The following is a 26,267-nucleotide window of genomic DNA, read 5'->3' as shown; positions in this document are numbered from 1 at the left end:
TTTTTAATTAGTATTATTGTTTCCTTGGGGTTTTCTTCTAGACAGTTATGTCATCTGCAAATAAGGACAGTTCTTTCTTTCTTTCTTTCTTTCTTTCTTTCTTTCTTTCTTTCTTTCTTTCTTTCTTTCTATGCCTGTGTTGAGATTGCATAGAATTGGTATTGATTCTTCTTTAAACATTTGGTAGAGTTATTCATTGAAACCACTTACTTGGGCTTTGAAACTTCTTTTTGGGGGGTTTAAATTATGCATCCAATATCCTTAAGAGTTATAGGAATATTCAAATTACCTATTTAATATTCAGTGAGTTGTGGTAATTTGTGTTTTGAGGATGGTCCAATTCATCTAAGTTGTCAAATTTATGTGTGTTTTATTTTTTATAGTACTCTCTTACACTTTTGACGCCTGCAAAGTCTGTAGTGACATCTCTCCCTTTTCCTTTCCCTTTCCTTCCCTTCCCTTTCCTTCCTGTCTCCTTTTCCTTTCTTTCTTTCTTTCTTTCTTTCTTTCTTTCTTCCTTTCTTCCTTTCTTCCTTTTTTCTTTCTTTCTTTTTCTCCCTTTTCTTTCTTTTGTAATTTGTGCCTTTTCTCACTTTTCTTTGCCAGTCTTGTTAGAGGTTTGCCAGTCTTAATGATCTTTTCAACAAACCAGCTCTTTGTTTCATTGATTTTCTCTAATGTTTTTCTGTTTTTAATTTCATTGATTTCCATTCTTATCTTTATTATTTCTTTACTTCCATTTGCTTTGGATTTATTTTGCTCTTTTTTTCATAATTTCTTGAGGGGGAGCTTAGATAATTGATTTGAAACTGTTCCTATTTTTACTGTATGCATTTTCGGACTATAAATTTTCCTCACAGCACTGCTTTAGCTATGTCACACATAGTATTTTGATACATACTATTTTAATTTTCATTCATTGCAATGTGTTTTTAATTCCTTTGAGATTTCCTTTTTGACCCATAGATTATTTAGAAATATGTTGATTAGTTTTCAAGTATTTGAATATTTTCCCATCATCTATTATTGATTTCCAGTTTGATTCTATTGAGGTCAGAGAAAACACTTTGTGTGATTTAATTCTAAAGTTTTGAGATTATCTTATGGTCCAGGATATGATTTAGCCTGGTATATGTTCTGTGCACACTTGAAAATGTGCACTCTGCTATTATTGTGTGGTGTGTTCTATAAATGTCAATTAAATTCTATTGGTTGATGGTGTCGTTGAGTTATTTTATTCCTTGCTGATGTTCTTCCTAGTTTTTCTATCAATTGTTGAGAGAGAGTGTTGAAATTTCCAATATAATTCCCAACTTGTCTATTCTCCATTTAATGGTCTTAGTTTTTGTTTCACATATTTTGCAACTCTATTTTTTGGTACATACACATTAGAATTCTTATAGCTTCTTGATAGGTTGATACTTAAGATTTGTTTTTATCCATTTAAATTCAAGTTAGTTAAACAGTGTAGTATTGTTTTTTTTTAACATCAGATAATTTCCTTCTCTATCTCTAGTAATTTTCTTTGCTGTGAAGGTTCTACTTTATATGATATTAACATAATCACTTCTGCCTTCTTTTGATAAATGTTTACATGGTATGTCTTTTGCAACACTTTTACTTTCCATCTTGTATATAATTTGAAGTGAGTTTCTTCTAGATATCATACAATTGGTTCTTTTTTTTTAAAGTTCACTCTGCCACTCTATTTTAATTGGTGTATTTAGCCTATTTAACTTTAATGTAATTATTGGTTATGTTAGGACTTAAGTTTGTCATTTTATTTTTTTCATTTTAGTTTTCTCTGTTTTTTTTCTCCCCATGTGTTTTTCCTACCTTTATATGCCATGTATAGTACATATTTGAACATTTTTTAGAATTTTATTTTTATTTACATACATCATACATACATAACTTATTATAGTTGATGGTGTCATTATTTTGCAAGTTTGAATAAAGTGGAGAAATCTTACCTTCCTTTTTATCCTTTTCCCCTTCTTCATAGAATTGTCTTAAATATTTCCTCTCTATACATGTAGAAACATATCAGGTAGCATTATAATTTTTGTTAGAAACTCAAGAGGAGAAGAGAAGTCTATTGTTTTTACTCCTATATTTGCTTATTCTGTTCATCCTTCCTGATGTTCAGTGATTTCTTTTCTGTTTATAGATCTTCTTTATAGGCTTCTTTTGAGAAGCCTACTCACATTTGAATTGTTCTCCTAAATTGTTATGTTTCTCTGGCTACTTTCAAGATTTTTTCTTTGTTTTTAGTTTTCAGAAATTTAATTATGATATGTAGTGGCATGGATTTCTTTATTTTTCCTGTTTGGAATTTGCTTAGCTTCTTGAATCTGTAGTTTATGTTTATTGGCAAGTTTGGAAAGATTTTAGACCTTATTTTCTCAAGAATTTTTCAGCCACACACTTTCTTCTCTTTTCAGGATTCAACTGCATGAATGTTAGATGTATACAGCAGTTTTGTTTATTTTACAGTAGTTTTATGTATTATAGTCAAAACCTAGAAACAACCCAGCTGTCCCACAGGTCTCTAAATCTGTTCTTTTTTTCGGTCTATTTTCTCTCTGTTGCTTTGATTGATTAATTTCTGTTGTCTTGCAGCTTGCTGATTCTTTCTTTTGTCTGCTCCACTGTGTTCTTGAGCTTATCCACTGAGGTTATTATTTCAATTGTTATATTTTTCAGTTCTAAAATTTCCATTTGGTTCTTCTTTACGTCATCTATTTTGTGTGTGTTTGTGTGTGTGTGTGTGTGCGCGCGCGTGTGCGCGCAGAGACTTTCTAATATTTTCATTTGTTTCAAATGTGTTCTAATGGGTTGTTGAAATTTAAAATCCTTTTCAGATAATTCTAACATCTCTGTCATTTTGATGTTGGCATCTTTCAAACATTTAAAATTTTTATTTAGCTTGAGATCTTTGTGATATTTGATGTAAGGAATGACTTTCTGTTGAAATGTGGCCATTTTGAGGATTATGTAATGTGACTCTGGATTTTATTAAAATCTTTGGGTTTAACTGGATTCCTCTAACACTCTCCATTAGGAGGGTGGGAGTGCTGCCTTGTTACCCAGATTCCCCATCCATTGACAACTGAAGGGATTGACCTTATTATTACTGAGTATGGTGGGAGTCCCAGCTTTCTTAAATTTTTTTTTTTTTAACGTTTATTTATTTTTGGGACAGAGAGAGACAGAGCATGAATGGGGGAGGGGCAGAGAGAGAGGGAGACACAGAATGGGAAGCAGGCTCCAGGCTCTGAGCCATCAGTCCAGAGCCTAACGCGGGGCTCGAACCCACGGACCGCGAGATCGTGACCTGAGCTGAAGTCGGACGCTTAACCGACTGAGCCACCCAGGCGCCCCAAGGGAGTCCCAGCTTTCTAGTGGCCTCCACTGATACCTTCTTGGTGAAAGAAATAGAAATGTTTTGTTACTTCTCCTGAAACATGTGTGTGTAAAAATGAGTATTTCCAAAAATTAATTATAGGGATGAGGTGGTTGATGTTATGTAAATAATTTTTCTTGAATATTTTAATTTATGTATATTTGAGCTCCTGAATAATTGTATTTATTTAATTTGTAATATTTAAATTGTTGTAAGTCTATTGTACTGAACAGTGGGAGCCATAGGTATTATTCCTTTATTAAACCAAAAAGTAATACTTGTGCTCTGTGACAAATCGAGTGAATTCACAATAATTTAGAGTAAAATGGTCCGCCCCATCCCAACTCCATTCTCCAGATGTAACTACCTTTAACAGTCAGACCCTGTTTCACCCAGTTTTTAGTCTCTATTTACAGTTTTATTCATGTTTTTCCACCTCATTTACTCACTCCTGGTCTTTCTCTCCAACTTATTTCTGTACATCCTTTGTAAGCTTATCCTTCTCTATCTAGCTATTAAATGTTGGGATGCTTTCAGACTTTGTTCTAGAAACCTTTTCTTCTACATCAATATTGTTTTTCTTTGTCACTCATCTATCTCCTTGCCTCAGTTGCCACTTCGATGACTCATAAGCTTATTTTTCTAGTTCAGATCTCTGGTCTGTCAAACCAATTATGCCAACTCTGCATGTGACAGCTCCTTTTGTATCTAAATGGCACTTCAAGCCCCATACAAAAACCAGACCAGCGATCTTCCCTTCCAACCTCTTACAGATTTCACATCTTAATGAGTGGTACAACTCTATATTGAGTTATATTTGCCAGAAGCCTAGAGTCATTGTTGCTTCCCTTTTTCCTTCACCTCCCATACCCAGTTAATCCACCATTCCTGTGGCCTTTCCTTCCTGAATCTGCCCACTCCTTCCCTTTTCTACCTCCAGGCTTTCATCATCTCCTGCCTGGGCTAATGAAGTCCTTTCCTAAATGGACTTTTTCTGCTTTAATCTCATTGCGTTTGAATTAATTTTTTACTCTGTAACAACAGAGATACTTTCAAAATAAAAATTTGGTCACGTTACCAGCCTACTTAAAATGTTTCATTTTTTTATTGCTCTTACAGTAAATACCCAAATCCTTAACATGACTTAGCATAGTGTGGATTGTGTACTTGACAATCAGTAAGTATTTGTGGAAAAATGAATAGATGAACTTACATAGTTTAGAGTGTTTGCTATTAAAATAGTATTGTTAATACATGTATCTCTATATATCATTTTTTACTCTTGTTATATTTCTATTTGATATATTTTTAGAAATGGGGCTGCTAGTATGGTTTGTTTCTCATCTATTAAATATCAGGGGTAAAGGAGAAATTGGTGTAGTGCCTTGTAGTCATCAAGAGAAAAAGAGAAGTCTGATCTAAGAAGATCAGTGATGATTTATTAAAGGAGCTGTCTTGTACCTTCTATTGGATTGGGGGGGGGGAATTATATCCCAAAGAATTGCCCAATGAGTTAAGGACTTTTTGTTTTTGACATTTTATGCCAAATAACTTTAGGTAAAATGTTTTGTAAGAGAGAGAAAAGAACAAATGAGTCAGATTTTCATATTTGTAACAAATGTGACTTATTCCTATTTTTATTTTGCTTACATGTTTTTCTTATTAAAGACAATATATGGAAACTAGGTTGTTTAAGGAAAGGCATGATTTGAAATAGGGTGGTCACATAAGAAGGGTGAATAGAAGTAATGTATGAATTGTAATTTTCATAGAAATAAAGGATCTGTTTACTAGTGTAATAGATACTGGGCAGAATGTGATATAGACAAATAGTGTTTTCAGAGACATGTTCTTCCACCTCTGTCTCTTTTGGTTTACTCAATGGAAGGAAGGTGGCGGTGCTGGTGCTTGTGAAGTAGGTAGAAAACAGGATGAAGGTCCTGAACAGGGGCCTAAAAGATGGGGGACTAGGAGTATCAGTTTGCTACTGGTGCTGCATTTACTAGTTTTATGACCTTGGGCAAGGTAGCTAATCTCTATGATACTATGTGTCCCATCTGAAAATAGTACTAACCACTGATTTACATGCAAAGTAGGTTGGATGTGATCATTTGTTTTATTATTTATTAATGTATTTATTAAAAAAACTCATTTGTTAGAGATGATACTAAAATGCTTTATTGCTGATTTTAGTTATGAATTTGCATACCAAAAGATAAAAAGGCTGCAAAATGACTCACAACGGGCAGTTAGGGCAGTGAGAGGTAACCATAAAAGTCTGAGAGTTAATATGCTTCTGGAAATCTGCATTTATTCAAAGGGAGCACAGAACTCTGTGAAATTCATATGTAACTCTACAAATTTTTTTTCTGTTTCTCCCCTCACTGTAGCCTATTTTGGTTGATACTGAAATGTGTAGATTAAGCAGCTTTATATTTATTTTCTTCTTCCTATTAATTTTGCATCAGCTACTTTGTGGCTGTTTAAGCAAAACATTGATTTAATTTCTCTGTTTGTCATTTCTTCTTGTTCCAGGCAATGGACCTCACCACGACCGTTGCTGTACTTATAATGAAAACAACTTGGTGGATGGTGTTTATTGTCTCCCAATAGGACACTGGATTGAGGCCACTGGGCACACCAATGAGATGAAGCACACAACAGACTTCTATTTTAATATTGCAGGCCACCAAGCCATGCATTATTCAAGGTAAAAATAGTGCCATGTTTATAAGCATAGAAGTAGGACGAGAGGTAGTATTAGGACAATGGAAGTGTTTACTGTGTTCAAAACAGCAGTGTCTCCCTTTGGGGAGGCATGTGGGCCTGCAGTACCTTAAGGAGATAAATTATAGTGAATCATTGTGTGAGCTTTTCTGGTTCTAGATGTGAAGGATCCTTTTTATAGAATTCTTTTATTAATTACATAAACTGCCATCAACGTATTTGGACCAGACTGTAGTTGGCCAATCTTTGTACTTACGTAGTGGATCCTAGACCAGCATGTATATCTTTTATGCTACTGACCAACAGTGAAACAAAAACTGGTGTCTCTTTATAAAGTTTTATTCAGATAAACATGTGTAAATACAGACATAAAACTAGATCAGATGTGATCATTTGCTATACTATTTAATAATATATTTATTTTTTGTGTATGTAATTGTTAGGTCAGCAATATTTGCCATAATAAAAATTGAAACACTAATGAGGCTGCTAACTAAAAAGTAAGGTTCAGTACACTTTCCTTCATTTCCACTCATCAGAAGTACTTATTTCTAATGATTTTATGGTTAGTTTTTCTGGAGGTTAAATCCAAGTCTTAAATAATATTCCTATCGTGTTATCAATTCATATAATGTATCAATTTAAAAATAGCTATTATTTCCTATCTGTGGCATGAGAGAGATTTAGCTCACTTCTATTTGTTCTCTTTCCCCACTGCCAATCCCTACCAGCTCATTAAAAAATTCCTTTGTTATTTGACTTCATAAAAATTCTGTTTCTCGACCCATAAATTTTTGACAGTGCCTCTTGATTTCCTACTGGGTAAGTCAGGGATTTATTGTCCCCATATTTTCCTCCACATCTACTTCCGCCTGTTAACTCCTACTGTGCATTACTTTCACCTTCTCGGGGTTTATAGAATTTACACTTCATTTACTAAATATAAGTAAGTCTTTTATAGTTTGATGATTTAAAAATGGAAACCAATATTCAACATTTAAAATATCATGTAAATACTATTTATTGTGGATCATGCAGTGTTTGTATCATAGACAAAGAGAGACATTCTCATCTTCTTAAAAACTATTGCTTTGGGGCTCCTGGGTGGCTCAGTGGGTTAAGCGTCCAACTTCAGCTGGGTCATGATCTCACAGTTCATGAGTTTGAGCCCCACATTGGGCTCTGTGCTGACAGCTGAGAGCCTGGACCCTGCTTCAGATTCTGTGTCTTCCTCTCTCTGTGCCCCTCCCCTGCTCACTCTCTTCTCTCTTTCTCTCTCTCTCAAAAATTAATAAAAAAACATAAAAAAAAACTGTATTGCTTTGAATGAGAGATATAATTAATACAAACAGGGTTGTGAGTGGTAATATGAGTATAACATTTCATCATGGTATTAGGGAATTCATGTTCTTCTTGGACACACCATTCCTGTAAATCCATGCTAGATGTTGGCCTTGCTGATGGATTGGAAGCAGAGCATGAGGAAGGGAGGAGTTAAGCATGACTTATGGCGTTATGGTCTGAAGAACTGGATTAATGGTATTGCTGTGTATTGAGATGAGGAAGACGAGATGAGAAGACTAGAGTATGGTTTGAGATAACAATTCTGTTGTTGGCATATTACATTTGAAATGTAGGTTAGATTGCAGAAAGGAAATCAATTTGATATCTGGATGTTTATGGAGAGGTTGGGAGTGGACAGATAAAATTGGGGTTATCATTATCTGGGTGACTTCTAAGTAATGAGTTTAGATGGAATCATTTAGTGGATGAGTGAAATATAGCAGAGTAAAAGAAAATAAGGGAAAATAATAAGCCCATGGATCCATACAATTTGGAGATCAAAGAGAAGAGGATCCAGAGAAGAGAACTGAAAAGAAGCATCTGTTGAGATGTTCTGACCTTTAATGAGGATGTGTTTATGAGTTATTTTTCATTTTTCCTGGACCACAATTGCTGAAGAGTCGTGTCTTAGGCTCTAGGGATTTTCTTCTACTATTTGATTATTCCTCTTCCTTCATTGTTTTTGTTGTATCATTAAAAACCTTCCCTAGATGGATTTTGGACCTCTTGGATTTATATCTTTTGTTGTTTTTGTTGAATATCACATTTTCTGTTTAAATTTAACATCTCAGAACTAGATAGGAAATTTTTTTTCAATTATTGTCAAGTTAGCTAACATACAGTGTATACACTGTGCTCTTGGTTTCAGGAGCCGATTCCCGTGATTCATTGCTTACATGCAACCCTCAATGCCCATCATCCATTTTCCCCTTCCCCCTCCCCATCAACCCTCAGTTTGTTCTCTGTATTTAAGAGTCTCTTATGGTTTGCCTCCCTTTCTTTCTGTTTGTAACTATTTTTCCCTTCCCTTCCCCCATGATCTTCTGTTAAGTTTCTCAAGTTCCACATATGAGTAAAAATGTATCACATCTGTCTTTCTCTGATTGACTTATTTCACTTAGCATTATACCCTCCAGTTACATCCATGTTGCTGCAAATGGCACGGTTTCATTCTTTCTCATTGCCAAGTAGTATTCCATTGTATATTTAAACCACATCTTCTTTATCCATTCATCATTTGATGGACATTTAGGCTCTTTCCATAATTTGGCTATTGTTGAAAGTGCTGCTATAAATATTGGGGTACATGTGGCTCTATGAATCAGCACTCCTGTATCCTTTGGATAAATTCCTAGTAGTGCTATTGCTGGGTCATAGGGTAGTTCTATTTTTAATTTTTTGAAGAACCACCACACTGTTTTCCAGAGTGGCTGCACCAGTTTGCATTCCTACCAGCAGTGCAAGAGGGTTCCTGTTTCTCTACATCCTCGCCAACATCTGTTGTTTCCTGAGTTGTTAATTTTAGCCACTCTGACCAGTGTAAGGTAGTGTCTCAGGGTGGTTTTTATTTGTATTTCCCTGATGAGGAGTGATGTTGAGCATCTTTTCATATGTCTGTTGGCCGTCTGGATGTCATCTTTGGAAAAGTGTCTGTTCATGTCTTCTGCCCATTTCTTCAGTGGATTATATGTTTTTTGGGTGTTGAGTTTGTAAGTTCTTTATAGGTTTTGGATGCTAACTCTGTATCCGATATGTCATTTGCAAATATCTTCTCCCATTCTGTCAGTTGCCTTTTAGTTCTGTTGATTGTTTCCTTTGCAGTGCAGAAGCTTTTTATCTTGATGAGGTCCCAATAGTTCATTTTTGCTTTTATTTCCCTGCCTTTGGGGACACCTTGAGTAAGAGGTTGCTGTGGCTGAGGTCAAACGGTTGTTGTCTGTTTTCTCCTCTAGGGTTTTGATGGTTTCCTGTCTCACGTTTAGGTCTCTCATCCGTTTTGAGTTTATTTTTGTGTATGGTGTAAGAAAGTGGTCCAGTTTCATTCATCTGCATGTTGCTGTCCAGTTCTCCCAGCACCATTTACTAAAGAGACTTTTTCCCTTGGATGCTCTTTCCTGCTTTGCCAAAGAGTAGTTAGTTAGCCATGCAATTTGTGGGTCCAATTCTGGGTTCTCTATTCTATTCCATTCGTCTATGTGTCTGTTTTTGTGCCGATACCACACTGTCTTGATGATTACAGCTTTGTAGTAGAGGCTAAAGTCCGGGATTGTGATGTCTCATGATTTGTTTTTCTTTTTCAACATTACTTTGGCTATTTGGAGTCTTTGGTGGTTCCATATAAATTTTAGGATTGTTTGTTCTAGCTTTGAGAAGAATGCTCATACAATTTTGATTGGGATTGCATTGAATGTATAGATTGCTTTGGGTAGTATTGACATTTTAACAATATTTGTTTTTCCAATCCATGAGCATGGAATGTTTTTCCATTTCTTTGTGTCTTCTTCAATTTTTTTCATAAGTTTTCAGCATTCAGATCTTTTACATCTTTGGTTAGGTTTATTTCTAGGTATTTTATGGTCTCAGTGCAATTGTAAATGGAGTCCATTTATTGATTTCTCTTTCTGTTGCTTCATTATTGGTGTTAAGAAATGCAACTGATTTCTGTACATGATTTTGTATCCTGCAACTCTGCTGAATCCATGTATCAGTTCTAGCAGCTCATGGGAGTCTTTTGGGTTTTCCATGTAGAGTATCATGTCATCTGCAAAAAGTGAAAGTTTGATTTCTTCTTTGCCAATTCGGATTTCTTTTATTTCATTTCGTTGTCTGATTGCTTTGCTGAAGCTAGGACTTCCAATACTATGTTAAACAACAGTGGTGAGAGTAGACACCCCTGTCGTGTTCCTGATCTTAGGAGGAAAGCTCTTAGTTGAGCATGATATTAACTGTGGGGTTTTCATATATGTTTTTTATGATGATAAGGTATATTCCTTCTATCCTGACTTTCTTGAGGGTTTTTATTAAGAAAGGATGCTGTATTTTGTCGAATGCTTTTTTCTGCATCTATTGAGAGGATCATATGTTTCTATCAATGTGATGTATCACATTGATTGATTTGCAAATATTGAACCAGCCCTGCATTCCAGGAATGAATCCCACTTGATCATGGTGAGTAATTCTTTTAATATACTGTTGAATTCAGTTTGCTAGTATCTTGTTGAGAATTTTACATCTGTGTTCATCAGGGATATTGGCCTCTAATTCTCTTTTTATGTGGGGTCTCTGTCTGGTTTGGGAATCAAGGTAATGCTGGCTTCATAGAATGAGTCTGGAAGCTTTCCTTCCATTCTATTTTTTGGAACAGCTTGAGAAGGATAGGTATTAACTCTGTTTTAAATGTCTGGTAGAATTCCTCTGGGAAGCCATCTGGCCTAGGACTCTTATTTATTCAGAGATTTTTGATAACTGATTCAATTTCTTTGCTGGTGATGGGTCTGTTCAAATTTTCTATTTCTTCCTGTTTGAGTTTTTTTTTTATTTTTTTATTTAAAAAAAAATTTTTTTAACGTTTATTTATTTTTGAGACAGAGAGAGACAGAGCATGAGCGGGGGAGGGGCAGAGAGAGAGAGGGAGACACAGAATCGGAAACAGGCTCCAGGCTCTGAGCCATCAGCCCAGAGCCTGACACGGGGCTCGAACTCACGGACCGCGAGATCGTGACCTGAGCCGAAGTCGGACGCTTAACCGACTGAGCCACCCAGGTGCCCCTCCTGTTTGAGTTTTGGTTGTATGTGAGTATCTTGGAATTTGTCCATTTCTTGCAGGTTGTCCAGTTTGTTGGTGTATAATTTTTCATAGTATTCTCTAATTATTGTTTGTATATCTGTGGTTTTGGTTGTGATGTCTCCTCTTTAATTTGTGATTTTATCTATTTGGGTTCTCTTTCTTTTCTTTTTGAGACATCTGGCTAGGAGTTTATCAATTTTGTTTATTTTTTCAAAAAACCAGCTCTTAGTTTCATTGATCTGTTCTACTGTTTTATTGGATTCTATATTGTTTATTCTGCTCTAATCTTTATTATTTCTCTTCTTCACTGGCTTTGTGGTTTCTTTGCTGTTCTGCTTCTAGTTCCTTTAGGTGTGCGGTTAGGTTTTGTATTTGGGATTTTTCTTGTTTCTTGAGCTAGGCCTGGATTGCAATGTATTTTCCCCTTAGGACTGCCTTTGCTGCATCTTGGATTTGTATCTTATTCTGGACTTTTTAAATATATTTTCACCTCTTGGTTTTATTGATTTAAATTTTGGAGACTTTATTTTATTTCTTCCAACTCAACTAACTTTTTTCCTTAATTTTGATAATTGTATTCTTAATTTTCATGGACTCTTATTTTGTTATTCCCTTATTGCATATTTGTTTATTCTAGTTTGTGAATGGATATTTTCTTGAGTTTTTCTTATAATACTATTAAGAATGATTTGAAGTCCTCCTGTCTTACTGGAATTATCTTGTTTCCTTCAGAATCAGTTGTTCTCTTCTCGTTTGACCTTTCTCTTTTTTGTCATTAGTTTTAAAACATTGTTTTTTGTTTGTTTGTTTGGTTGTTTGTTGTTGTTTTTTTTCCTGAGAGAGAGACAGAGCCCAAACCTCAGAGAGACAGAGAGAGAGGGAGACACAGAATCTGAAACACGCTCCAGGCTCTGAGATGTCAGCACAGAGCCTGACATGGGGCTTGAAGTCACAAACCACAAGATCGTGACCTGAACTGAAGTCAGACCCTTAACTGCCTAAGTCACCCAGGTGCCCCTTTTGTTGTTGGTTTTAAATATAACTGGAAATTTGTAGTTGTTCACATTTATTAATGGAAAGAGTAGGTTGATTATTCAATTTGATGGGTATGAGTTTCCTCTGCTATTACTAGCTTCTAATCCTATAACAGTGTTGGCACAAGCTGTGTGCATGTGGGTAGATCATGTCTCCCTGAGTAGAACAGAAGAAGACAATCAGCTTGGGCACTATGGCTACCCTACTCTGCATGAAAAGGTGAGGAGGACCTGTGTGGGACACACCTCTCACTCTGAGAGTCTTTGCTCCCCATATAGATGTTTCAATTTTTTTTTTTTTTTTGAGAGAGAGAGAGAGGGGAAGAGGGAGAGTGGGAGAGAGGAAGAGAGAAAGGGAGAGAGAGAATCCCAAGGAGTCTCACTGCTGTCAGCACAGAGCCTGATGCAGGGGTGATCTCATGAATTGTGAGATCATGACCTGAGCAGAAATCAAGAGTCAGATGCTTAACCAGCTGAGCCACCCAGGAGTCCCAGATGTTTCAGCATTTAAAAAAGGTATTTCTTCACATATAGTATCATAGCTGTAAGGGGGATGCGTATGAATCATATTCTCACAGTTCATTCACAGTTCATACAAAAAAGGGTAAATTAAAAAATTTTCTTTAGGGGCGCCTGGTTGGCTCATTCAGTTGTTTGACTTTGGCTCAGGTCATGTTCTCAGGTTCGTGGATTTGAGCTCCACATTGGGCTCTCACTCTCAGCACAAGCTTGCTTCATATCCTCTCTCTCTCTCTCTCTCTCTCTCTCTCTGCCCCACTGCGCTTCTCTTTCTCAAAAATAAGTAAACATCTAAAAATTTTTCTTTATTAAATTTTTTTTATGTTTATTTATTTTAGAGAGTGAGAGAGACAGAAGGTGAGCGAGGGGCAGAGAGAGAGGGAGACACAGAATCCGAAACAAGCTCCAGGCTCTGAGCTGTTAGCACAGAGCCCAATGTGGAGCGTGAACCCATGAACTGTGAGATCATGACCTGAGCTGAAATCTGACACTTAACTGACCGAGCCACCCAGTTGCCCCCCAAAATATTTCTTTAAAGCAACTTAGTTTTACATCGAAGTCTCTATTCTACTGAATTCTCAGATAATTCCACTTGTTATTATTCTTCTTAGGTGTGTGTGTATATATATATATATGTATGTATATATGTTACATAGAATTTATATGTATATAATATATATATATATTTGTGTATATATGTATATGTTCAGATATATACATATATATTTGTATGTGTATATATGTGTGTGTGTGTGTATATATATATATATAATACCCATCTGTTGAGAGTTGTTTATCATAAATTGATATTGAATTTAATCATGCTTTTCCTGCATTTTACTGTATATATTTACATCTGAGAAGGATAATAATAGGTTGAAAAAACATATAATATATATATACGAAAATATAAAACATATATAAGTAACACATACAATATAAAGCATATTTATACATGAGGTATATATGTAATATATAATACACACAGAAACACATAGCTAGATACATATATAAATGGGATAAAATTTCAGAATTATCATAGTTTAGAACTAAATAATGGTATTCTTTGTTCCTCTATTTATTTATCTCTATAACATAGATAACTGGAAACTTGGGAATAAATAACAATTGTTTATAATGGACCTGGAGCCATATCTTTACTTTTCAAGCATCCTCTTAATTTCCAAGATTTCTCACATTTCAGTTCCAGAGTCATCTACTTGAAAATCAGTTGAGTGGTATGATTTAAAAAAAAAATTTTAAATTGAGGCATATTTGACATATGACATTACATGACTTTCATGTGTACAACATAATGATTTAATATTTATATACACTGGGAAATGATCACCACAATAAATCTTGCTTCCCCTGTCACTATATAAAGTTACATAGCATACATACAATATTATTGACTGTAGTCACCATGCTGTTCATGATGTCCCTATGGCTTATTTATTTTATGACTGTAAGTTTGCACTTTTAACAATTTTCTCCCATTTCACCCCACCTCCCAGCCCTCTCATATCTGGCAACTATCAATCTATTCTCTTCATCTGTGTGTTATGTTATATTTTATTTGTTTGTTTTGTTTTTTAGATTCCACATCTAAGTAAAATTGTATGGTGTTTGTCCTTTCCTCTGTCTTACTTATTTCACTCAGCATACTGTTATGTTCCGTCCTTGTTGCAAATGAATATTTGATTATTTTTTTATGGCTGAGTGGTATTCCATTGTGTGTGTATTTGTGTGTATGTGATATCACATCTTTATCCATTCATCCATTAACAGACACTGGTTGTTTCCATATCTTGGCTGTTGTGAATAATACTGCAATGAACATAGGGATACATCTGTGTTTTTGAATTCATGTTTTAATTTTTCTTCAGATAAATAACCAGAAGTGGAATTTCTGGACCAAATGGTGGTTCTATTTTTAGTTTTTTTTTTTTAATTTTATATTTAAAATTTAATTTACTCAGCATGGAGCCTGCTGTGGGGCTCAGTCTTACCACCCTGGGATCATGACCTAAGCTGAAATGGAGAGTCAGATGCTCAACCAACTGAGCTACCCAGGTGCCCCTATTTTTAGTTTTTTGAGTAATTTCCACTGTTTTCCAGAGTGGTGACATAAATTTGGATTCCCACCAACAGTGAATGAGGATTCCCTTTTCTCCACATTCTCACCAACACTTGTTACTTCTTGTCATTTTGATAGCAACCGTTCTGACACATGTTAGCATGATATCTCATTGTGGTTTTGATTTGCATTTCCCCAATGATTAGTGATGCTGAGCATCTTTTCATGTACCTTTGGTCATCTATATGTCTTATTTGGAAAAATGTCTATTCAGATCTTCTGCCCATTTTTGAATTTTATTGTATGAGTTCTTTATATATTTTGGATATTAACTCCTTGTCAAAAATATGATTTGCAAACATCTTCTCCCATTCAGTAAGTTGCCTTTTTATTTTGTTGATAATTTCCTTTGTTGTGCAGAGGTTTTTAGTTTGATGTAATCACATTTGTTTACTTTTGCTTTTGTTAACATTATCTTTGGAGTCAGATCCAAAAAAATATTGCCAAGAGCAGGGTCAAGGAGCTTACTGCCTATATTTCCCTGTAGGAGTTTTATGGTACCAGGTCTTACATTCAAGTCTTAAATCCATTTCGTGTTAATTTTTGTGTATGGTGTAAGATAGTGTTCCAGTTTCATTATTTTGCATGAGACTGTCCAGTTCTCCCAATATCATTTATTGAAAAGACTCTGCTATCCCCGTTGTGTATGCTTGACTTCTTTATCATAAATTAATTGGCTATATATGCAAAAGTTTATTTCTGAACTCTGTGTTTTCTTCTATTGATCTATGTGTCTGTCTTTATGCCAATACCCTACTGTTTTGATTACTAGAGCTTTGTGATGTAGTTTGAAATCAAGGAGTGTGATTTTGCTTTTTTCTTCTTTCTCAAGATTGCTTTGGCTATTTGGGATGTTTTGTGGTTCCATAAAAATTTTAGGATTGTTGTATTGCTATTGGGATTTTTAAGAGATCACATTGGATCCATGAATTGCTTTGGATAATATGGAGATTTTCATAATATTAAGTTTTTAATCCATGAGCACAGAATATTTTTCCATTTATTTGTGTCTTCTTCAATTTCTTTTATCAGTGTCATGTAGTTTTTAGTGTACAGGTCTTTCACCTCCTTAGTTAAACTTATTCCTGGGTATTTTATTCTTTTTGACACAACTGTAAATGAGATTGTTTTCTTAACTTTTCTTTCTGATAGTTTGTTGTTAGTGTATAAAAACAATGGATATTTGTGTGCTCATTTTGCATCCTGCAGCTTTACTGAATTTGTTTATTAGTTCTAACTTTTTTTTTAGTAGAGTCTTTAGAGTTTTAGTGACAGTTTTACTTGGTCCTTTCTAATTTGGATACTTTTTATTTCTTTTTCTTGCCTAATTTCCTGGTTAGGATTTTCAATACGATGTTTAATAAAGGTGGCAAGAGTTGGAAACCCTTGTCTTGTTCTTGATCTTAGAGGAAAAGCTTTCAGCTTTTCACTGTTGAGTATGATGTTAGCTACAAGCTTGTAATATATGGACTTTATAAGGTTGAGGTACATTCCCTTTATTATCTACTTTGGTGAGAGTTATTATCATAAACAGATGTTGAACTTAGTCAAATTCTTTTCATACGTCTATTGAGATGATCATATGGTATTTATTTTTTGTTAATAACAGGTTTTTGTTAATATTTTGTTAATATCAGATTGATTTGCAGATATTGAACCATCCTTTCATGCCTAGAACAAATATCAATTGATCATGGTATATGACTTTTTTAATGTATTGTTGAGTTTGGTGTGTTAATATTTTGTTGAGGATTTTTTAAAAATTTTTTTTAATGTTTATTTATTTCTGAGACAGAGAGAGACAGAGCATGAATGGGGGAGGGTCAGAGAGGGAGACACAGAATCTGAAGCAGGCTCCAGGCTCTGAGCTGTCAGCACAGAGCCCGACGCGGGACTTGAACTCATAGACTGTGAGATCATGACCTGAGCAGCTGGAGTCGGAAGCTCAACCAACTGAGCTACCCAGGCGCCCCTTGTTGAGGATTTTTGCATGTGTGTTCATCAGAAATATTGGCCCGTAATTCTCCTTTTTTGTTGTTCTTATTTGGTTTTGGTATTAGAATCATACTGGCCTTGTAAATTGCTTTTGGTGGCATTCATTCATATTCAAAATTTTAGAGGAGTTTGAAAATGATAGATATCAAGTTTTATTTGAATGTTTGGTAGAATTCACCAGTGAAGTCTCTTGTCCTGGATTTTATTTGTTAGGAGGTTTTTGATTACTGATTCACTCTCCTTGCCAATAATCAGTCTATTCAGATTTTCTGTTTCTTCATGATTAAGTCTTAAAAGATTCTATGTTTCTAGGAAATTACCCATTTTTCCTAGGTTGTGCTTGGCATATAATTTATCATAATAGTATTTTATGATTTTTTATATTTCTTTGGTATCAGTTGTAACTTCTCCTTTTCCATTTCTGATGTTATATATTTGTTAATATTCTCTCTTTTAAAGTGAGTCTAGCTAAAGGTTTACCATTTTTTTATCTTTTCAAAGAATCAGCTCTTAGTGTCTTTATTTTTTTTATTGTCATTTCAGTTTTTATTTCACTTTATCTTTGTTCTGAGCTTTATTATTTCCTTCCTTCTATTAACTTGGGGCTTCATTTTTTCCTCCCTTTTCTAGTCATTTAGGTGTAATGTTTGCTTACTCGAGATTTTTCTTGTTTCTTTTTTAAAAATTTAGTTAATTTATTTAAGTATTTCTTTTACACCACATGTGGGGTTTGAACTCACGACCCTGAGGTCAGGAGTTGCATGCTTCTTCAACTCAGTCAGCCAGACACCCCTAGATTGTTATTCTCATTTCTTGAGGTTGGCCTATCTCACTGTGAATTTTCCTGTTAGTATTACTTTTTCTACATCTAATAGATTTTGGTATGTTGTATTATAATTTTTCATTTGTCTCAAGGTATTCTTTTATTTCTCCTTTGATTTCTTTGTTGACTCATTTGTTCAGTAGCAGTTTGGTTCTTCATATATTTGTGACTTATTTCATGTTTCTTTTTATGATTTCTACTTTCATATCACTGTAGTCTGAAAAAATGTTTTGTATGATTTCAGTCTTCTTAAATTTATTGAGACTTGTTTTGTGGCTGAATTATGATCTATCCTGGAGAATGTTTCATGTGCACTTGAGAAGAATATGTAGTTTGCTGCTTTTGAAGAGAATATTCTGTATATAGTAGGATATTAAATCCCCTCATTATTATTGTATTGCTTTCAATTTCTCCATAGGTCTGTTAATATTTGCTTTACATATTTAGGTGCTTCTGTGTTGAGTGCATACATATTTATGAGTGTTATATATGCTTGCCAGATTTGTTCCTTTATCGTTATGTAATGCCCATTTTTGTTTATTTCTTTTATTTTTATTTAATAAAATTTATTTGATTTATTTAATAAATAAACTATTTATTTATTTATTTATTTATTTATTTTAATTTATTTTTGGGACAGAGAGAGACAGAGCATGAACGGGGGAGGGGCAGAGAGAGAGGGAGACACAGAATCAGAAACAGGCTCCAGGCTCCGAGCCATCAGCCCAGAGCCATCAGCCCAGAGCCCGACGCGGGGCTCGAACTCACGGACTGCGAGATCGTGACCTGGCTGAAGTCGGACGCTTAACCGACTGCGCCACCCAGGCGCCCCATAAACTATTTACTTTAAAGTTTATTTTATCTGCTATCAGGAGAGCTATCACAGGTTTCATGTGGTTTCCATTTGCGTGAAATATCTTTTTCCACCTTTCAGTTTCAGTGTTTGTGTGTCCTTATGTCTGAGGTGGGTCACTTGTGGGCAGCAAATATATGGGTCTTGTTTTTCTTTTTTCCTTCAGCCACGCTATATCTTTTAATTAGAGAATTTCCTTTAAAGTAATTATAGATAAGTATGTATTTGTTGTCTTTTCTTAATTGTTTTCTGGCTGTTTGATAGTTTTTTTCTTCCTATCCTTTTCTTTTCTTGCTCTCCTCCCTTGTGGTGTGATGACTTTCTGTAGTGTTATGTTTAGATACCTGTCTTATTATCTTTCCCGTATTTGCTATTGGTTTTTGCTTTGTGGTTACCATGAAGCTTGTATATATCAATCTATCTACATATGTATCCATGTCCAAATCTATATTTCTCTATTTCTATATCTATATCTGTACCAGTCTGTTTTAAGTTGATAGCAAGTTAAGTTTGAATGCATTCTAAAACTCTACATTTTTACTACCCTCACCATATTTTATGTTTTTGATGTCACATTTGACATCTTTTTATTTTGTGTAACCCTTAACTAATTTTTTATCACTATTATTATCTTTGTCTTTTTAACTTTATGCTACCTTTTTAAGTGATTAGTCCACTTCTTTTACTACTATACTTATTTTTAACTGTGAAATTTTTACTTTCATATGTTTTCTTATTATTAATCAGTGTCCTTTATTTTTAGCTTACAGAAGTCCCTTTAACATTTACTGTAAGGCTGGTTTAGTTTTTGCTTGTCTGAAAAACTTCTCTTTCCTTTAATTCTGAATGATAATCTTGCCTAGGGTATTCTTAGTTGGAAGTATTTTTCTTTTAGCATTTTAAATATGTTACTCCACTTTCTTCTGGCCTTCAGTTTCTGCTGAAAAATCTGCTGATAGTCGTGTGTGTGTGTGTGTGTGTGTGTGTGTGTGTGTGTGTGTGTTGTCAGGACGGTACCCTTGTATGTCACAGGTTATTTTTCTCTCGTTGCTTTTAAGATTCTATTTTTATCTTTAAATGTTGACATTTTAATCATAATGTGTCTTGGTATGGATCTCTTTGGTTCTTCTTAATTGGAAATTTCTGGACTTCCTGGATCTGGATGTTTGTTTCCTTCCCCAGGTTAAGGCAGTTTTCAGCCACAATTTTTTCAGATAAATTTTTGACCCTTTCTCCCTTCTCCTTTTGGGAGCACTGTAAGAAGAGTGTTGTTTCCTCTTGATGTTGTCCTATAGGTACCTTCAACTGTCTTTACTTTTTTAAAATTCTTTTTTTCTTTTTGCTGCTCTGTTTGTGTGAGTTCCACTGCCCTGTTTTCCATGTTGGTAATCCTTTCTTTTGCTTCATCTAGTTTGCTGTTGAACCATGCTCATGTACTTTTCACTTTACTTACTATATTCTGCATCTCTGTGACTTTTGTTTGGTACTTTCTTATGTTCTAGGTCTGTGTTTATCCATTCTTCTTCCAAGACTGATGAGCATTTTTGTGACCTCTTTATCAGTTAGTTTACTTATCTTTGTTTCATGAAGGTGTTTTTTTTTTTCCTGGGGTTTTTATCTTGTTCTTTTGTTTGGAACATATTCCTGTGTTTCTTCATTTTGCTTAGCTGTTTCATTTTTATGTAGTAGGTAAAACGAATATCTTTTTCAGTCTTGAAGGATTGGTCACAGGAAGACTGGTGATGTGCTTCAGTCTGCTGTCTGTGCAGTGACCTATAGGTGGCAATCTGCCAAGCACTATCTCCCTGATGTTTCAGTTCTCTGGGGCCCAGAGACACAAGCCCCCTTGCCACCAGTGCCAGGCATTCAGGGGGAGTCCTCTGTGTGGACTGCATGCACCTGCTGGCTTTGGCAGGGCAATGGGAGAGCACTGGGTTGGGGTTGCCCGCCTGCCAGGTTTAGCAGGGCAGAGTTGTAGGGGAGCATTGGGCCAAGGCAAACCCACCAGGGTCACAGGGACAGGGTCACAGGAGAGTGTAGGGGTCTGTCAAGTGGTGCCAGCGAGGTAGAGAGAGAGTGTAAAAATTGTGCCTGCTAGCACCTCTGTCCCCAGAGACAGCTCTACTAGACCCTCACCCCTCTGGCAGATGCTTTTAAGATTAGCCAATGAATCTCCTTCGCATATGTCTAGATGTGTTTCAACCTGATGCTTTTGCACTAGGGGCTCAGAGTGAGTGTGTGCATGACCCCTTTAAGAGTCTCTTTTTACAACAGCCTTTTGGGTCTCCTGGATGTAACTCTCAGTTTCAAAGTCAGATGTTTGGGGGTGAAGATGTTAGTGAAGATCCCAAGGGCTGGGGTGGCTGAGGTGGGGCTTGAACCCCTCAGTTCTCAGGGATGTGCTTGGCATTTGTGAGACCCCATCTGCTTGTGGGTTGCTGTGCAGGGGTGTGGTTCCCATGAGACTGTGTCTCTGCCCCTCCTACCCATTTCAGTTTGGCTTTTTTATCCTTTGTGGTAGAAGAGCTGCTCAGCTAGTGTTCAGGTCCTTTTCAGAGAGAGTTTTTGTATATGTAGCTGTAGATTTGATGTGTCTGCAGGAAGAAGTGACCTCAGTGTCTTCCTACACTGCCATCCTGAAACTGCCTCCTGGGAATCTTGTTTTCCAACCTCTCCATATGATTCTTTTGGTCATACAAGTTTGAGAATATGTGTGCTTACTCCATCCAATAAAGACAGTAACTTAGAATTTGGAAGAGGAAGGTCTTATGTGCTTTCAGCCATTTTAGTCTAACCCCCCTTATGAATTAATTCCAGCAACAATTCACCCTCATGTGAACTGGACCAGATAAAAATGCGAGTTAAGTTTCTAAGAAAAGAATTGTAAAGACATTCATATATTTCATTATTAACTTGAAAACATCTAATTATCTGCTTGCTATATTCATCTGACTGTGTATAATGCTAAAATAAGTTGTGAATTTACTGTAGCTGTTGAAATAGATGCATACATATATATGTTTGCACGTATGTAAAAATAGAGATCTTCAAACTCACCCAATAATTTGTAATGTCAAACTATCATCTTTAACTTTGAATATGGGAGTGGAATTGTGCCTGCACTTTTTTTTATGGTTAGGATAAATCTTACCAGAATTGAGCTGTCAGTATCTTTCATGATGACACGTCTTTCAAGACTACAAATGTCCAACAATTAAATTTTATATAATGTGGCAAATTCAGTCACTCAGTGACAGTCATGTGGGTTGCTGCGTGTAGCCCCCATCTTTAGTGCTAGATGGTTGAAGATGGAGACCAATGATCCCTGCTCTCAGAAACTCATGTTCGTATGAAAACATATGCAGCTCTAACACAGTGTGAAAATTGTTATGCTCAAGTTGTATATGCAGTGCGATGAGGGTTGGGAGGAGAAGTGTTTAGTTCAAGGAAATCTTTATGGATAGAACTTGAATGGAAATGTGAGGGAGGACATTTGGGAGAGGGACGTCAAGTAAGGAAGATAGCAAGTGCGAATGTACAGAGGTAGGAAAGTAACATTTAGCTGAGCAAATAATTTTGTTCAATCAGGATAATTTTGAGAGTGAAAAGAGATACTTTTAATAATTAGCCTGCACAACACATTACAATAACACAACAGTACATAGGGCAACTTAGAGACCATGTCCAGAAGAGAACCTTCTGGTGCCCTTTTAAGATTCAGATCCAGAGAGAGATGCTGATAAACACTCTGGGCTTATGGATATTCTTTTATAGAAATTCAGACCCATTAGGTAATATAACTGTGTTTAGAGAGTTTGTGTGGTATATTTTAGTCTTAAAATTTAGTCAAGTTATACACATATTTAACACATTTAGTTTATCTACAAGGCTTGTAATGAAAAGAAGACGACTACCTACATCCCTACATCTCCCCTCATTTGGTCTTTCCACGGGCAACCATTTTCACATCTTAAGCAGATTATTTGCTAATTACCTTCAATGATAAATAATGTGAATATATTCCCGCTTCTTTGTTTTAGTTTTAGGTATTACCTATTGATCTCATACTGCAAAGTATGAAGATTTAGCTCTTTTTTTGGGTCTTTTTTTCTGAAAGAGATTTCACAAAATCTCTTTAAATTGTTTATTTTATTTTATTTTTTTTAACGTTTGTTTATTTTTGACAGAGAGAGGGACAGAGCATGAGCAGGGGAGGGGCAGAGAGAGAGGGAGACACAGAATCCAAAGCAGGCTCCGGGCTCCAAGCTGTCAGCACAGAGCCTCACGCGGGGCTCAAATTCACAGACCGCGAGATCATGACCTGAGCCGAAGTTGGACGCTCAACTGACTGAGCCACCCAGGCCCCCCTAAATTGTTTTTCAAAAGGGATTTGGTGAGAGTCTCACATTAAATATGTGGAATCAACTTGTCTAACATAACTTGGTAAATGGTAGCTCAATAAATATTCAATTCATTGATATCCTTTCAATTCTGTGATATCCTTTCTGTTGTTCAGTCTTCTTGACATAGTTATACAGTAAATTTGATGAGATCAGTATTTTTCATGTTTATTTGTATGCCTATGTAAATGCTATTTAATACCCCTAACTCTTCACAAATGTCTAAATCTCCTTTGAAGAATGTAAAGTTTCCAGGGTTGCTATTGAGAAGTCAAAGTCATTATGGTTCTTGATCCTTTATATTTGAACTGCTTTTTTCCCCCCTATAGAGAAGCCTGGAGAATCTTTTCATTTCTAATATTATGAAATTTCATGATGGTATGTCTTGATGTGGGTGTATTTTTGTCTATTTTTCTGGGCTCTCAGTGAGTAGAATTTTAAATTCTATAAACCCAGATACTTCTTTGAACGTAAATTTCTTGAATTATTTCTTTGATGATTTTTTTCTCCTTTCTTTCTGGAACTCCTAGCAGTCTCTTCTGTTTTGGACATCTTTGCTTTTTTCCCTCTAACATATTTTTTAACCCATTTTATCATCTGCTATTTAGTTTTACTGGGTTTTTTAATGTTTATTTTTGAGAGAGAAAGAGAGAGAGAGGCAGAGCATGAGTGGGAGATGGGCAGAGAAAGGAGACACAGAATCTGAAGTAGGCTTTAGGCTCTGAGCTGTCAGCACAGAGCCTGATGCAGGGCTCGAATTCATGGACCGTGAGATGATGACCTGAACCGAAGTTGCATGCTTAACATGCTGAGCCAGCTACGCACCCCAGTTGCTATTTAGTTTTTATTTCTGTTATCATCCTTTATTTTTTTTTTTTTTAGGAGCCCTTCATTTAATTATTGGAGTATTCCCCAGTCGAGAAACTTGTTTAACTTTCTCCATAGAATAAACTCCCAGCCTTATTCAGGACTGGGGAGGGAAGGGTTTTCCAGCTGAGGAAAGTGGGAAAATGAATCTGAGGGTCTGGCTGCTTCTTAAACAACTTGAAAACAGTTCCCCTTATTCCTTTCACTTACTGCCTGGTGAACCCAATGTCTGAGCCTGGTGGGGATTCTGTAATGTAATTCCCATCTGTTTGTAGTGTTTTCCACTCCTAGCCTTAGGATTTGGTTTTTCAGGTCTGCTAAATTGTTCAGGAATCAGTCATTTGCTTTGCAGCTCCCAGAATTTTGATCTTGTCATTTTTCCTCCTGTTCTCTTCTTTCTTGTGGCTTTGTGTGTTTAGTTTTTCACAAAATCTCTTGAGGTTGTTTTTTAAAAGGGATTTAGTGAAAGTCTCATATTAAATATGTGGAATCAATTTGTCTAACATAAAACTTGGTAAATAGTAGCTCAGTAAATATTCAATTCATTCTTTATTTCTCACATTTAGCTTCTATTCTATTCTTCTGACCCAGATCAGATTCTACCATGCTAGAATAAGATTTTAAAAATCAGCCACATTCAGGCTACACTTGGAACCAAGCTACATCTCCCTCTTCAATATATATTTTTTGAACAGACTCTTTTCTCTCTCTCTCCCTTTTTTTTGAGAGAGAGAGAGAGAAAAAGAGAGAGAGAGTGCTAGTAGGCTAGAAGGGCAGAGAGAGAGAGAGAGAGAGAGGGAGAGGGAGAGAGATAGAGAGAGAGAGAGAGAGAGAGAGAGAGAGAGAGAGAATCTTAAGCAGGTTGCACACTCAGCATGGAGCCTGACACAGGGCTCAATTCCAACCATGACCCTAGGATCATGACCTGAGCCACAATCAAGGGTCTGACGCTCAACCAACTGAGCCACCCAAGTGCCCTAATAGATTGCTTTTTAATGCAAAAGAATAAATGTTTGCTAAAAACTGATAACTAATTCAATGAGGCTTTAGTGGAAAGGGATTATAATTACTGTATCTTTTTTTTAATTTTTTTTTTAACATTTATTTATTTTTGAGACAGAGAGAGAGCATGGACAGGGGAGGGTCAGAGAAAGAGGGAGACACAGAATCTGAAACAGACTCCAGGCTCTGAACTGTCAGCACAGAGCCCAACGCTGGGCTTGAACCCACGAACTGCGAGATCATGACCTGAGCCGAAGTTGGACGCTTAACCGACTGAGCCACCCAGGTGCCCCTGTAATTTCTGTATCTTGAGAAGGCCTATTGCTAACTAAACACATTTCAAAAGACATAAATTAGACTTCATGAAAATCACACTTTATATGCTTTTTAAAAAGTTATAGTTCATAGAAAGTATTATGAAAGCATTCTTTTACTTTGTAGCCCCTTTGGCTTATAAAGATTAACAGTATTTTCAATACAATATACAATAATTTTCAAAACTCAAAATTGTTTTAAAGACTGTAGAACAATAATTTTTCACATTAATAAATCCTGTTGTATCTAGCACATTTTCTAACATGAATGAAATTAATTACTTTGGAGAGAGAGTAAGGACTTTGGGTACCAACCAACTCTTTCATTTATTGCTGGGTAGCCTTAGAACAACAATTCTGGATTTCAGTTTCCTGATTAGCAAAAGTGAGCTGGTTGAATTTGATGACTATTAAAGGCAGTTCTGGAAATAATGAAGCATTAAAATTAATTTAAACAACAAAGGCTTATGCAACATTTTGCCGGCATGTTACATTGGCCGAATAATGACTACATTCTATATATGCTTCTCTGGTTTCAGATCCAGGGACTAAATGCCTTCCACATAGTGCTGCCTCTAGATGGTACTTTCTCTCATTTTTGTAGCCAAGGACATACATTCAGTCCAATTCCAGAAGCTATATTTGGAAATACATATATTTTATAGCCAGTATACAAATAAGCCTTAGTAAGTATGTATATGCTTATATAATAATATTTTTACACTGCTCATATTTATAATCAAATTTTGACAAGAAATGTCTTTTGGAGTAAATAAAGAATAGCTACACAATTTTGTGTGCAGTAGGAATCAATCACATTGTCCCACTTCAGTAACTCACATTCAAGATATCATTGGTTAAAGGAAGAATCTAATTTCAGTTGGCATTCACATCTGATTGAATGATTTGAGACTTTTTTAAACATCGAAGCCAAGATTATAATTGTTCATCCTAGTAGCGGAAAACAGCATAATCCTCCTTCTTGTTGAATTCTTTTGGTTAGGCAGTGATTTTTATTGAGTTTTAACTGAATGTGTGAGATTCCTCAAAGAATTC

General features: G+C 35.7%; 1 protein-coding gene across 3 annotated transcripts in view; it reads left to right on the top strand.

The window, feature by feature from the left end:
• Positions 1-26,267, top strand: part of EPM2A (EPM2A glucan phosphatase, laforin) — a 106,927-nt gene that overhangs the window by 32,921 nt on the left and 47,739 nt on the right. For all 3 annotated transcript variants that reach the window (XR_006202865.1, XM_042940014.1, XM_042940013.1), the window contains exon 2: positions 5,942-6,116. Coding sequence is in view for 2 of the 3 variants with exons in the window: in XM_042940014.1 (XP_042795948.1) it covers positions 5,942-6,116 (175 nt within the window). In the remaining variant the exon portion in view is untranslated. The remainder of the gene's footprint in view (positions 1-5,941; positions 6,117-26,267) is intronic.

The sequence above is a fragment of the Panthera leo genome, chromosome B2 (genome assembly GCF_018350215.1).
Source record: "Panthera leo isolate Ple1 chromosome B2, P.leo_Ple1_pat1.1, whole genome shotgun sequence".
Lineage (NCBI taxonomy): Eukaryota > Metazoa > Chordata > Mammalia > Carnivora > Felidae > Panthera > Panthera leo.
This window is presented reverse-complemented; position numbering and strand designations above follow the sequence as displayed.